Source organism: Dioscorea cayenensis, chromosome 15, assembly GCF_009730915.1.
Source record: "Dioscorea cayenensis subsp. rotundata cultivar TDr96_F1 chromosome 15, TDr96_F1_v2_PseudoChromosome.rev07_lg8_w22 25.fasta, whole genome shotgun sequence".
NCBI lineage: Eukaryota > Viridiplantae > Streptophyta > Magnoliopsida > Dioscoreales > Dioscoreaceae > Dioscorea > Dioscorea cayenensis.
Window position 1 is genome coordinate 8,015,061 of NC_052485.1, and position 13,894 is coordinate 8,028,954.

The window sequence follows — 13,894 nt, forward strand, 5'->3', positions numbered from 1 at the left end:
TTTTTTCATTTAGGGTCTAGACCCTTGCTTATGAAAGACAGGATGTTTTCAATGTGAAAGACAGGATGTAGTACAATGACCCTTGCTTATGAAGATATCCTTTTAGATCTCACCTACTTCCTCTTCGAATCATGAGCTGCGCCCAGAGGTGTTTACAGTGGGCATTTGGCCACAACATGCCCGACACTTGAATAACGTCCGGCATGTTAGCTAATGCCAACATTCCTCCACAATGTGTCCAGGTCTTAGGCATCTTTTACATGCATGTGTTATTGATATCTGGGGAGCAGTAGCATTTCAAAGTTGGAACAACATCTATCTTGATGGCGCTAAATATCTGAGCCTTGCTGTTCTTATAAATTGTTTGCATTCTAAAGCTTTCTCAAAACTGTCTAGATGAGGATTTTCAGAAGTTTGGGAACCTCGTACCACATCACCCGTAAGATGTTCCTTCTTGAATGGAATCTTATGTAATTAGGAAGGTCTAGGCTTGTGAAAGAAATGAGATGAAAAGGAGCCACCACGAGCATCGCCGCAGGTGCCGCTACGGACTCTACTCAAGAACCTCATTGCAGATGTTGTCTTGCTTGGATTTCTGCAGCTAGAGACCCTCATCAACAATTCCCTTGTGACTCACTACAGAACCTCAGGTGCTCCCTTGATTTCTTAAGCCTAAGATCTGCTGACCACGCCAACATCACAACTCAACAACCACCTTGGAGTGATTCCCCCTAGATAACTCAATTAAACCTTTTTTACCAATAGTGGATTTCGTCAACTCAGCTGTAGTTTAATTTATTTTCCCCCGTCTTATGTCGTTTATAGTTGGTGTGTAAGTCAAAAAATGTTAATTTAACTCACAAGACTAAAATACCCTTAAACTAGCCATTTATGAAATTTATATACTCCCATCTACCCTATACACCTCCGATTTGCGATCTACCTACCAGAGAAAAGAAAGGGAAGAGGAATCAACAAAGAAGATAGCAAAGAGCGGCAAAAGCATGAGAAAGAAATTCGACTCTATTTTATGGTAGAAGGTGCAAAATCAATAGGGTCGGAGTTGCTACAACTGCCTTGGCGTGGGTTGCTGTCGGTATTGGAAATGTCTTCAGTTCCTTGATTCATTCTGTGGCCAGAAATCAAAGTCATACTCCTGCAAGAATTCTTACCACATCGCTTGCCTCGGAGACTTCTTTTGGGTAGCAAAGTATGTGTTCACTACATTGTCTATCTTGACAACAAACTTAGTTCCCAACAAATAAACTTAGCCATGTAGTAGATCTGGCTTTCTTCGGCTAAAAAGAGGTGTGTGTGGTCGTCGTATTTGCCCACCTCCTTCGTTCATCCATTTAGGTTTTTATAGTTGTTGGCAAAGTTAAATTGACTTTTTTACATAATAAAAAGAAAAAATAATAATAATAATAAAAACTTAATGAGCGCTCAAGTTTTGGTTGCGGCCCATGCTTGGCAAGGCCCGCATGCCTAGGCCATGAGTAATTAGGGTTTGGAGGGAGTAAAGTCCCCTCACACACATTTCTAATCCTATTGGTACATATCCACATTTGATTACGCACCAAACAGTGGACTCCCTCATTCCAATCCAAACATGGACTAGGTGCATATGAAATGTTCCTTCTCTCTTTTATTAAATTTATTTATTTTTTCTATATTACTCCTTTCACTACCATAACGTAATGGGGTGAGCCAAAATACTTCATTAACAATAGTTGTACAAACTAGAAAATTTTGTATAATAATAATAATAATTATTATTATTATTATTATTAATTTTTATGAGTTTTTTTTCCATCCTTAACATTAACTACTATTTCTAGGCTGCATCTTTGTTTCTTTAGAGTTTTTTTTTAAATAATACTGTAATTAATATAATTTTTTTAAAAAATATATATTTTTTTTAAAAGTCTTTTAAGCTACTATATAATTTGGGTTCTTATAGGACTATGAATAGCAAACATTTGCTTGTGTCGGTAATAAATTACTTATTCTTATTGATAGAAATTTTCAGAACAACAAAATAAAATATCATGGGTGAAGGGAACTTAAAAAGAAAAAAGGACACATAACTTACAACATGGTAAAATAAATTACATGAGTACTTGGTGGATTGAAATACCAACTATTACAACTATTACAAGCAATTTTTTGTTATTTCCTCTCAATTTTTAGGAGGGTGGAAGTAAGAATAAGCAGCAAAGATGGATTGTTCAACAGTGAGGAGAAGAAGAATGAGAGCCGCTACTAATGACACAATGGCCCATGGATTATCGAAATAATCACGCATCAATTTTGCCCTCCATTTATGCCATCTGGATTCGTAATAAATTTTCACACATTGAATTGACCCTTGAAGAAAGCTGCCACCGGCATCCTGAATTTTGTGACACAAGTCGTTAATAAGAGTAGCCGCATGATCAGGAGTGCCCAACCAATTGATAAAAATTTCTTTCAACTCAAAGAATTCCACATCTTTAGCGGCGTTGATCATGTAGTCCATAAAAAAGACATAGGCAGTGATGTAATTCTTTGTTTGTGGATAATAGCATTGCTCGAATGCGATCAAATTCCTGAAGAGAGTGTTTGTGTCATCATGTAGCATGACTTGTGGGATTTCAATGGTGCCGTTTGTGAATGATATGTCGAGGAAGTTGGTGGCACTTCCCTTCTTCACAAACTTGACTCCTGCGAGGTGAAGTTCCGTCGCACTTGGGATCCATTCAACATCTATGATATTTTGTTTTTGTAAGTTGCTTGAGTTGATCTTTAAACAATCATCGGAAGGAACGAATGTTGAATGGAACAAGTGAAGCAAATGGTGTACGTGCTCAGGTAGATCGGTGGCGAAGCTTTGGTAAGGTGATGGATGGATACCCCTTAAAAGCAGACGTGCAATCTCGACTAGATTGATTTCTTCATCTCCAGGAGTCTTAAGCTTGCTAAAGAGTGTCTGGATAATGGTGAAAGGGATTTGGTTCTCAACCTTCACCAAATCATACAGCATATTTCCCCATACATTCTTTACTGCAACCACTCGCAAATCTATCTGCTTTTCTCCCATAATATCCAACACCACCATGTCTTCTTCATGTCCAGCAGCAATGTCCTCTTCCTCCTCCTGACCATCATCATTATCATTATTTTTGCCCAACGTTACCATGTTGTTGGAAATGCCTTCCCATTCCTCGTCTTCATTAAACTTGAGCAAGACATGGATGATGAAACAACCGTCCAGCAACATGATCAAGGCCAAATCATTAACACTCAAGTGATGGAGATCTTCTGAGTAGCTGCCTCGGACATCTGCATCCATTTTCCGCATTTCCTCCAAGCACTGGCCCAACAAATCAGTAGCTTTGCGCCTGCTCTTGGTGTGCCTTGAGAGCAAGCGCCGTACACAGTGCCACTTGTGAGCTTGCGTGGCCTTCACTGTTCTATCTTCAGATTTATTATAATGGTAACGACGTCGGAAGGATCATACGCCCCCTTTTTGTCACAATGCCGGATGTCCTCCGGCACCTTGAATATAGTACATGGCCAATTGCCTTGTGTTTTTTCTTGACACCCATTGAGGGCATTTGTCACTCTCTTGATCCACTGAGGATCATCTTGGACCTCTTCTGTGACTTCTGTAGCTCCTTCTTGGCTAATCTCGAAGGATTGCATTAGGAGGTTTATTGGTGTGAGATGGAGATGGAGATGGAGATGGAGATGCTATATATGGCTATGATATGAAGAGAAAGTGCTTTTAATTATATGAGCGATCAATTAATAGCTACCGCCGAGGCAAAATAGTAATCACGTGGTTCATTTTCGTTGCTCGTTCGAGTCTAGATTTTTTTCAAAAAGACAGTTTAATGTGGCCTTGAATTTCTTGCCAACCTTTGTACCATGCCTGCAGGTGTGTTTTTGTTTTGATGTTGGTTGGTTGAGGTTAAGGTGCACTGAATATCAATTAATTGCGGGCATTTTGTGACTCCCTTGATCCACAGCCGCAGAGCTCGACTGATCACTGATCAGGATCATTTTGCACCTCTACTGTGCCTACATTAGCTTGTTCTTGGCTAATTAAGCTCGGGGGATTGCATTAGGAGGTTGGTGTGAGCTGGAGATGCTAAGACTATATATGAAGAGGGCGTGCTCTTAATTATATGAGCGATCAATTAATTGCCACCGACAGGGGCAGATAGTATATTAGTAAGCATGTGGTATGTTTGTGTGGCCTCGAATTTCTTGTCAACCTCAGCCATACATAATACCCCGGTCCTGATTATTATGTATGCAGTCATACATTTAGGGGTTGTTTATTTTGGTACGGATTTGAAAAATACTTTGGATTTGGAAATCCTTTCGTTTGCTTCAAATGGATTTCAACTCCTTCAGTATTTTTCAAATCCAGATCATCGGGATTATGGAATTCGGCCAAAATGACCAAATTTCAAAATCCCATTCAGTGAATCCCATCTACTAATTAATATACTAATTATATTTTATAAAATATTAAATAAAATATAATTATAGTATAATTAATATTAGTATTATAATATATAATTGATATATTATATTATATTAATTATTTATTAAATAATTAATATATTATATTTTATTATAATAAATTAAGTATATATTAATTATATCAATTACACTATAATTATATTTTATAAAATATTAAATAAAATGCAATTATAGTGTAATTAATATTAGTAATATATTATATTATATTACTAATATTAATTGTTTTAATAAATAATTAATATATTATATTTTATTATAATAAATTAAGTATATATTAATTATATTAATTACTCATAATATTAATTATACCATAATTATATTTTATAAAATACTAAATAAAATATAATTATAGTGTAATTAATATCAGTAATATAGTATATAATTGATATATTATATTATATTAATTATTTTAATAAATAATTAATATATTATATTTTATTATAATAAATTAAGTATATATTAATTATATTAATTACTCATAAAATTAATTACACTATAATTATATTTTATAAAATATTAAATAAAATATGATTATAGTGTAATTAATATTAATAATATAATATATAATTAATATATTATATTATATTAATTATTTAATAAAATATAAATTAAAAAATCTTTCTAACCAAATACAAAATTTTGTGATTCAGCATTACAATACATTCAACCAAACCCTGGATTTGACTCTCCTGAATTTTCAAATACAAGGATTTGTAAATACAAATCCACTGCATTTTCAACTATATCCAACTAAACGCCCCCTTAATATAGGGGCTGCATGGGTTGTTTTGTTTTTTATAAATCACTGTAATTAGTTAAAAAAATAAAATATTTACACACAGAGAAAAATAGTACATGTTACTCACATGCATTGCCCGCTTTCAGTTAAGATTTTTCAAAAAGCAAAGAGTTTGTTTATATCCTTAACAATAATGAATAATAATAATAATAATAATAATAATAATAATAATAATAATAATAATAATAATAATCTATACATACTATTAAAGTAGATGTATAAAGTGCTCTAAGAGTGATTCAAATAATAATTTTAATAATTTTATTATATTAAATATGGTATTAATAATTAAAAATTTTAATTGCATAATAGGCATTGATTTCATCATAGGCATTAAATTGGTTTAATATTAGTTATTTAATAAGATGTTCTAATGTAATGGAAATGGATGGTAATATGATTGGAGAGGGTTTTAAAAAAGATTTTTAATTTTTTTTTTTCATATATTTAAAATTACATAGATTTCATCATGGCCATTAAATTGGTTTTATATTAAATCCTTTGAATTTTTTTTTAATTTTTTGGTTTAAAAAATGTTTAAAAATATTTATTTGGTATTATATTAAATATTAAAAATGCAAAAAAATATAGGAGACTAATAGATAATATTATTATACTAAATAAGATGATAATATGATTGGAGAGGGTTTAAAGGAAGATTTTTAAACTCTTTTTTTTTTTTTTAAATTTTCTCATTTCATTATAAACACATAAGATTAAATGGAATTGATTTATCATGGGCATCAAGTCAGTTTTATATTAAACATTTAATAAGATGTACTCATGGAAACATATGGCCTTTGGAAATTGAAAATCTTTGCTGAATTTATTTGGAATTAGAAAACAATAAACAACATTTATTTAGTATAACATAAAATATGAAAAATAAAAAAAAATATTGTGTTATTAATAAAATAATTATAATTAAATGAATAAAAAATTAATGACATTTATTTGTTATTACATTAAATTACAACATAAGCTATATTTATCTTTTAAATTACCAATAGTTTCATTTTTATTAAATAATATAGATTTAGGTTATGAGAAAATGAATAGACATTTGTAGAAGAAGATGAAAAATCTAAAATAAATTTTAAATTTTTTATTATATTTAAGTTTTTAATGTATATTACTTATGATATTAATAATTGAAAAACTTTAATTACACTTTTTATTTATGCAATAATTGTCTATAAGACCTTTGAAATTGAAAATATACAATAGTTTCCATTGTATGAGTTGTTTAATTATATTATTTTAATCTGCTCCCAGAGTGTTTGAAGGAATAAATTTTAATTTTTCATTATATTTAAGTTTATATTTATATTACTTATGATATTAATAATAAAAAAAACTTTAATTGCACTTATTTATTTATACAATAAATGTCCATAAGATGTTTGAAATCCAAAGTATTCAACCATTCCATTGTTTAATTATATTATTTTTATAATTTGCTTCGAAAGTGTTTCAAAAAATAAATTAAAATTTTTTATTATATTTAAGTTTTTATTTATATTACTTATGATATTAATAATTGAAAAATATTTAATTGCACTTATTTATTAATGCAAACTTCGATGCGAAGCCGGGGAGAATACCTAGTAATAATAATAAGTACAATCACCTGCATGTGAACCTCTGTTTTTTTAGCTTTGTTCGCGGTTTTTCCATTGTTCTACCTTTTTTTTATTTGATTTTGTTATTATTATTATTATTATTATTATTATTATTATTATTATTATTATTATTATTATTGACAAATTCAATAGGTAAACATCTACTAGTTTTTACACTGGATGATTAATACATATATATATATATATATATATATATATATATATTATAACACACTTGTTTAAAGTTTACAATTAAAACAATTCATTGAAGGAATTTCAACTTATGAATACAAAACGGATTATAATTAATTTGTACATTGAACCTTCTTCAACAGTGATCAAGATCTCTAGTCCTGTGAGCTTGGGTAAACGTTCTTCTCTGAATCTATTTTCCCGTTCTCTTTGCCTCACCCACTCTTGCTATGGCGAGTGGGGGCGGCCAAGATTGTCTGATTTGAGCTCCATCCTGTGAGATCCTGGGCAAAAGTAGATGGAATTAGAGCCAATGGTGGAAATCCTGGAGCTAACCCTATCTTTCGGAAAGAATCCCTTGATAAACTCAAAGCGTCAATCCATGAAGTCATCTCAACTAGTAGTGAGTTCCAGTTCAGGGCTTAGGAACGTATGTATGCAGCTTTGTTTGGTAAATTTTTAGGTAGAGCTCTTTCTTTGGAGCAAGTTAAGCATGCTCTGAGTGATTAGTGGATGATCTATGATTCTTTCAGTGTGGCTGATATGCTGAATGGCTTTTTTTTATCCAATTTGAATATGTGGATATGCAATCTAGACTTCTTTGGGAAGGACCTTGGACTTTAGTAGGGATGGTTTTTTAGTTGGCTCCTTGGAGGGAGAACTTCCAGCCAACATTTGAGAAGCTTGACAAGACTGCAATCTGGTTACAATTGCATCACTTAGCTATTGAGTTGTGGGACGGATATATGTTAGAACAGTGAAAATCTGCGGAAGTACTGTAGTAATGTTAATGTTCATCACAATGTAGCAAATCACTGTTCATGTGCGGGTCTCATGCGGCCGCAAAACACCCGTGAATTTCGCTAGCGACCTTGTGCCCGTATGTAACCCGCATAAGCTGCAAAAAACCTTGTAGAGCTTCCTTGAGGCTTCAAATGTCTTCCCAAGTCTTCTACAACCCTTCAATGCTTCAAAACAAGCATAAAACACTACCAAACCCCTCAATTCTTGTTAGAATGGGATGAACAAACATACAATAATGCAAAAACACAATTTTAGCTTGGAAAACCCTACGAATCGAGGGAAAAACCACGGGACTCCTTAGAGCCTCTTAAATATGCATCCACTATGTCAACAATGGGTTACAATTGGTTCCTCTCTAGCTAACTAGAGGTTTACATGCATGAGGGCAACAACATTCATAAGAAAGGATTTGTATAACATTACCACCATCATCATCAACAAGGATGGATAACAAACAACAAGTAGAGGTGAAGGAAGGATCAAACCTAATCAATAGGTTGAGCTTTTTTCAAGGAATCTCCTCCCAGAGTTTGAGTGAGATCCGGCGATGTTTGGCCGTCCGATCTCCTTGCCCTAGCTCCCTCTCTTCCCTTTCTCCTCTCTTTCTCTTGGTAGTAGCTTCCTCTCTCTCTATCTCACATGTTGCACATAGCCCCTTTTGCAAGAATGACTCATTCTCATTCACAAAAGAATGAGAGAATTTAGCCTATGAAATTACCTTGTTGCCCTCCACTTCTTCATTATTGACATAGCTTCATTTTTTTTTTAAACCATGGGCCAACCCAACAAATGGGCTGGACCCAACAAATCGCCCCCTCAGCACCATTTGGGGGGTTCTACCAGTCCTGCTCTTTCCCGACATGCTTCAAGCTTCTCCTTGGGCAATTCCTTGGTGAACATATCGGCCCCATTATCACTAGTGTGTATCTTCTCTAAGTACAACTCTTTGGCTTCAAGAACATCTCGAATCCAATGATATCGAACATCGATATGCTTGGACTTTAAATGGAATGTTGAATTCTTGGAAATATGAATGACGCTCTGACTGTCACAATAGACAAAACACTTCTCTTGTTATATACCCAATTCTTCAAGAAACTTTTTCATCCACAAAGCCTCCTTGTAACCCTCAGTAATTACAATATACTCAGCTTCTGTGGTGGATAATGCAACACACTTCTGCAGCTTTGACTGCCAAGAAACAACTCCCCCTGCAAAAGTCATCATGAACCCTGAAACTGATTTTCTGGAGTCCACATCACCTGCCATATCTGAATCTGTGTACCCATGCAAAAGAGGTTCACCTTTACCAAAACACAAACATACCCGGGAAGTACCTCTTAGATACCTCAATATCCACTTCACTGCAGCCCAGTGTTCCTTTCCTGGATTTGAGAGAAATCTGCTCACAACACCAACAGCATGAGCAATATCTGGCCTCGTACACACCATGGCATACATCAAACTGCCAATAGCGGATGCATAAGGAACTTGGCTCATCTCCTCCTTCTCTTTTTCACTTGAAGGACATTGACTTGAGCTAAGTTTAAAATGACCTGCAAGTGGAGAACAGACAGCCTTGGCAACCTTCATGTTGAACCTCTCAAGAACCTTGTCAATGTATTTTTCTTGAGACAACCACAACTTCCCATTCATCCTGTCACGGGAGATTTTCATACCAAGAATCTGTTTAGCTGTACCTAAGTCCTTCATAGCAAAGGACTTGCTTAACTATCTCTTCAGGTCTTCAATCTTGCTTGTATCACGACCAACAATAAGCATGTCATCAACATAGAGTAGAAGAATAATGAAGTCATCATTTGAGTGTTTCTTCACAAACACACAATGATCAATAGATGTTCTAGTGTATCCTTGAGTCATCATAAAGGAATCAAACTTCTTGTACCACTGCCTTGGCACTTGTTTGAGTCCATACAAACTCTTTTTCAACCTGCACATTAGATGTTCTTTTCCCTTGACTTTGAACCCTTCTGGTTGCTCCATATATATTTCCTCCTCTAAATCACCATGAAGGATTGCGGTTTTCACATCAAGTTGTTCCACCTCTAGGTTTAGACTAGCAGCTAAACCAAGCACAACTCTGATGGATGACATCTTCACAACTGTAGAAAATATTTCTTCAAAATCAATACCTTCCTTTTGACTGAACCCCTTCACAACCAACCTTGCCTTGTACTTTGGTTGTGAGCTATTACTTTTAGTCTTCAACTTGTACACCCACTTGTTCTTGAGTGTTTTCTTGCCCTTAGGAAGCTTCACCAAGTCATAGGTGTGGTTCTCACACAAGGAACTCATCTCCTCCTGCATGGCTCCAACCACTCCTACTTCTTCTCATGTTGCATAGCTTCCTCATATGTTCCTGGCTCTCCCCCATCACTGAGCATAACATATTCATTTGTACTGTATCTATTAGAGTGATGACGGTCTCTAGTATATCTTCTCACTTGGGTTTCAACTTGTGGTGTCGGAGATGTTTCTTCAATTTCTTCAACTGGCTCTACATCTTCAACTGGAGGAACTTCATTTCTAACAATCTCATTTCCATTTTCTTGGACATCTCCCCCTTGAGCTGAACTCAGTATAGGTGAAGAAACTGGATCAGCACTAACAGGAATCTTAACTGAGGAACTAGAGGTCTCACCCTGCTCATCAAGATCAGTCATTTGGTCTTCTAGAAACACAACATCTCTGCTCCTGACAACCTTCCTGTTAACTGGATCCCACAATCTGTAGCCAAACTCCTCATGACCATAACCCAAGAAAATGCACTGCTTTGCTTTGTCATCAAGCTTGGACCTTTCATCTTTAGGAATGTGAACAAATGCCCTACAGCCAAATACTCTCAAATGAGTATAGGAGATATTCTTCCCAGTCCACACTCTGTTCGGCACATCACCATCTAGAGATGTTGCTGGAGAAAGATTTATCATGTCCACTGCAGTCCTCATAGCTTCCCCCCAAAAGGACTTAGGAAGCTTTGCATGAGAGAGCATGCATCTGATCCTCTCTTCAATTGTTCTGTTCATTCTCTCAGCCACACCATTAAGCTGAGGTGTCTTGGCTGGAGTCTTCTCAAGCCTGATGCCATGACGTCTACAATACTCCTCAAATGGCCCTTTGTATTCACCACCATTATCTGCTCACACTGCCTTCAATTGTTTTCCTGTCTCCCTTTCAACATTGACATAGAGATCCTTGAAGACATCAAGCACTTGATCTTTGGTCTTCAAAACAGTTGCCCAGACCTTCCTTGAATGATCATCAATGAAGGTCACAAAATAATGTCCACCCCCAAGTGTTTTATCCTACATAGAACAAACATCAGTATGCATCAAATCAAGAATATTTGATCTCATGGATGGGGGTTGAGAATGAAATGCCACTCTATGTGTTTTCCCTGCTAAGCAATCCATACATGTTTTGAAAGATGCCCCTTGCATGTTTGGTAGAAGATTCTTCTTAGAGAGAAGTTGTAGCCCTTTCTCACTGGCATGCCCAAGTCTTCTATGCCATAGCCCAATGCTTGCATCTTTCTGAATTGCATTCAACTCTCCTATGTGTAACTTAGCTTGCATAACATAGAGTGTGTTTGCCTTATTCCCTCTAGCAAACACTAAGGAACCTTTGGTGAGCTTGCACTTGCTTTCACCAAACCAACTGACAAACCCATCATCATCAAGTCTTCCTATGGATATCAAATTTAGGCAAATGTCTGGAACATGCCTAACATCCTTGAGTACTAGCTTAAGCCCTTGATTGGTCTCCAAGCAAATATCTCCAATTCCCACTATCTTCGATGCACCACTATTACCCATTTTGACATTTCCAAAATCACCACTAGAGTAGGTAGAAAAGAAGTTACCATGGGGAGTGACATGAAATGAAGCTCCTAAATCAACCACCCAGTCACTCTCTTGGCTCACAAGATTAATACAATCATCATCACAAATGACACTGATGTCACCATCTGAGGCTACTGTATTAGTCTACTTCTCCTCTTTACTTCCACCACTCTATTCTCTTTTAAGAAGCCTACACTCCCTCTTCATGTGGCCCATCTTGTTACAATGGAAGCACTTGATGTTTTTCCTGGTCTTCGATCTACCTCTGGATGTGTCTTTGTTTCCATGACCATGAGGATACTTGCTCTTGCTTCTACCATGACCTTCTGGCTTTTTTGAAACAAGAACACTCGAGGATGTTTCACCTTTTTCTTTCCTCCTAGCCTCTTCACTCAAGAGGCTTTTCTTAACCATTTCCATGGTTAGCTTTCCACCTGGTGTTGAAGTGCTCAGAGATACCACCAAAGTTTCCCAACTATCTGGCAAGGAACTTAGGAGTAGCAATGCTTGCAACTCATCTTCAAGAGTCATCTTCATAGATGTCAATTGGTTCACTAAGCCTTGGAAGTCACTAGTATGTTCTGTCATACTTCTTCCATCTCTGTACTTCAAATTTACAAGCCTTCGAATGATTGAGGCTTTGTTCCTGGAGGTGCTCTTTTCATACATGCCTTCTAACTTTTTCCAAAGTGCATCGGCCTTCACTTCTTCGGAAATGTGATGAAAAATATTTACATCCACCCATTGCCTAATTGTTGCGGTAGCTTTTACATGTAAAATTTCCCATTCATCATCACTCACCTTCTCCGGTTTTTCTTTGCCCATCACCGGCATATACAAGTCTTTTACAATGAGTAAGTCTTGCATCTTGCGCTTCCAAATCGAATAATTCGATTGGGTTAACTTTATCATCCCACATGAAGCTTGTTCGGCCATCTCAATTCACAACAAATGATCCCTAATCAACCTGTAATCTATGATACCACTTGTTGGGGTTTATCCGATTTTTGGAACAGTGAAAATCTGCGGAAGTACTGTAGTAATGTTACTGTTCACCGGCACTATAACATTGTTACTGTTCACATGCGGCCAGTATGCGGGCGCACACTTGCCCATGAACCTCACTGGCGAACCTATGCGGGCGTAAGCTTACCCGTGAGCCTTGCTGTCTACCGGTACCGTAGCAAAGGTACTGTCCACAGGTACTGTTCATCATGATGTAGCAAATCACTGTTCATGTGCGGGTCTCATGCGGCCGCAAAACACCCGTGAACTTTGCTGGCGACCTTGTGCCCGTATGCAACCCGCATAAGCTGCAAAAAACCTTGTAGAGCTTCCTTGAGGCTTCAAATGTCTTTCCAAGTCTTCTACAACCCTTCAATGCTTCAAAACAAGCATAAAACACTACCAAACCCCTCAATTCTTGTTAGAATGGGATGAACAAACATACAACAATGCAAAAACACAATTTTAGCGTGGAAAACCCTACGAATCGAGGGAAAAACCACGGGACTTCTTAGAGCTTCTTAAATATGCATCGACTATGTCAACAATGGGTTACAATTGGTTCCTCTCTAGCTAACTAGAGGTTTACATGCATGAGGGCAACAACATTCATAAGAAAGGATTTGTATGACATTACCACCATCATCATCAACAATGATGGATAACAAACAACAAGTAGAGGTGAAGGAAGGATCAAACCTAATCAATAGGTTGAGCTTCTTTCAAGGAATCTCCTCCCGGAGTTTGAGTGAGATCCGGCGATGTTTGGCCGTCCGATCTCCTTGCCCTAGCTCCCTCTCTTCCCTTTCTCCTCTCTTTCTCTTGGTAGTAGCTTCCTCTCTCTCTATCTCACATGTTGCACATAGCCCCTTTTGCAAGAATGACTCATTCTCATTCACAAAAGAATGAGAGAATTTAGCCTATGAAATTACCTTGTTGCCCTCCACTTCTTCATTATTGACATAGCTTTATTTTTTTTTAAACTATGGCCCAACCCAACAAATGGGTTGGACCCAACACTTCCCATTGCGAAAAATTCCTTAAAGTTGATGATCTCCCCCGTGGCTTGTCCAGGG

The 13,894-nt window shown here is 36.1% G+C and overlaps 1 protein-coding gene across 1 annotated transcript; it reads right to left on the minus strand.

Annotated features, from left to right (window-relative positions):
* Positions 1–2,063: 2,063 nt before the first annotated feature.
* On the minus strand, positions 2,064–3,726 carry LOC120276942 (UPF0481 protein At3g47200-like). The gene has a single exon (XM_039283682.1). It carries the CDS (start codon positions 3,338–3,340, stop codon positions 2,180–2,182), a length of 1,161 nt encoding a protein of 386 aa, XP_039139616.1. The 5' UTR covers positions 3,341–3,726; the 3' UTR covers positions 2,064–2,179.
* Positions 3,727–13,894: the final 10,168 nt, after the last annotated feature.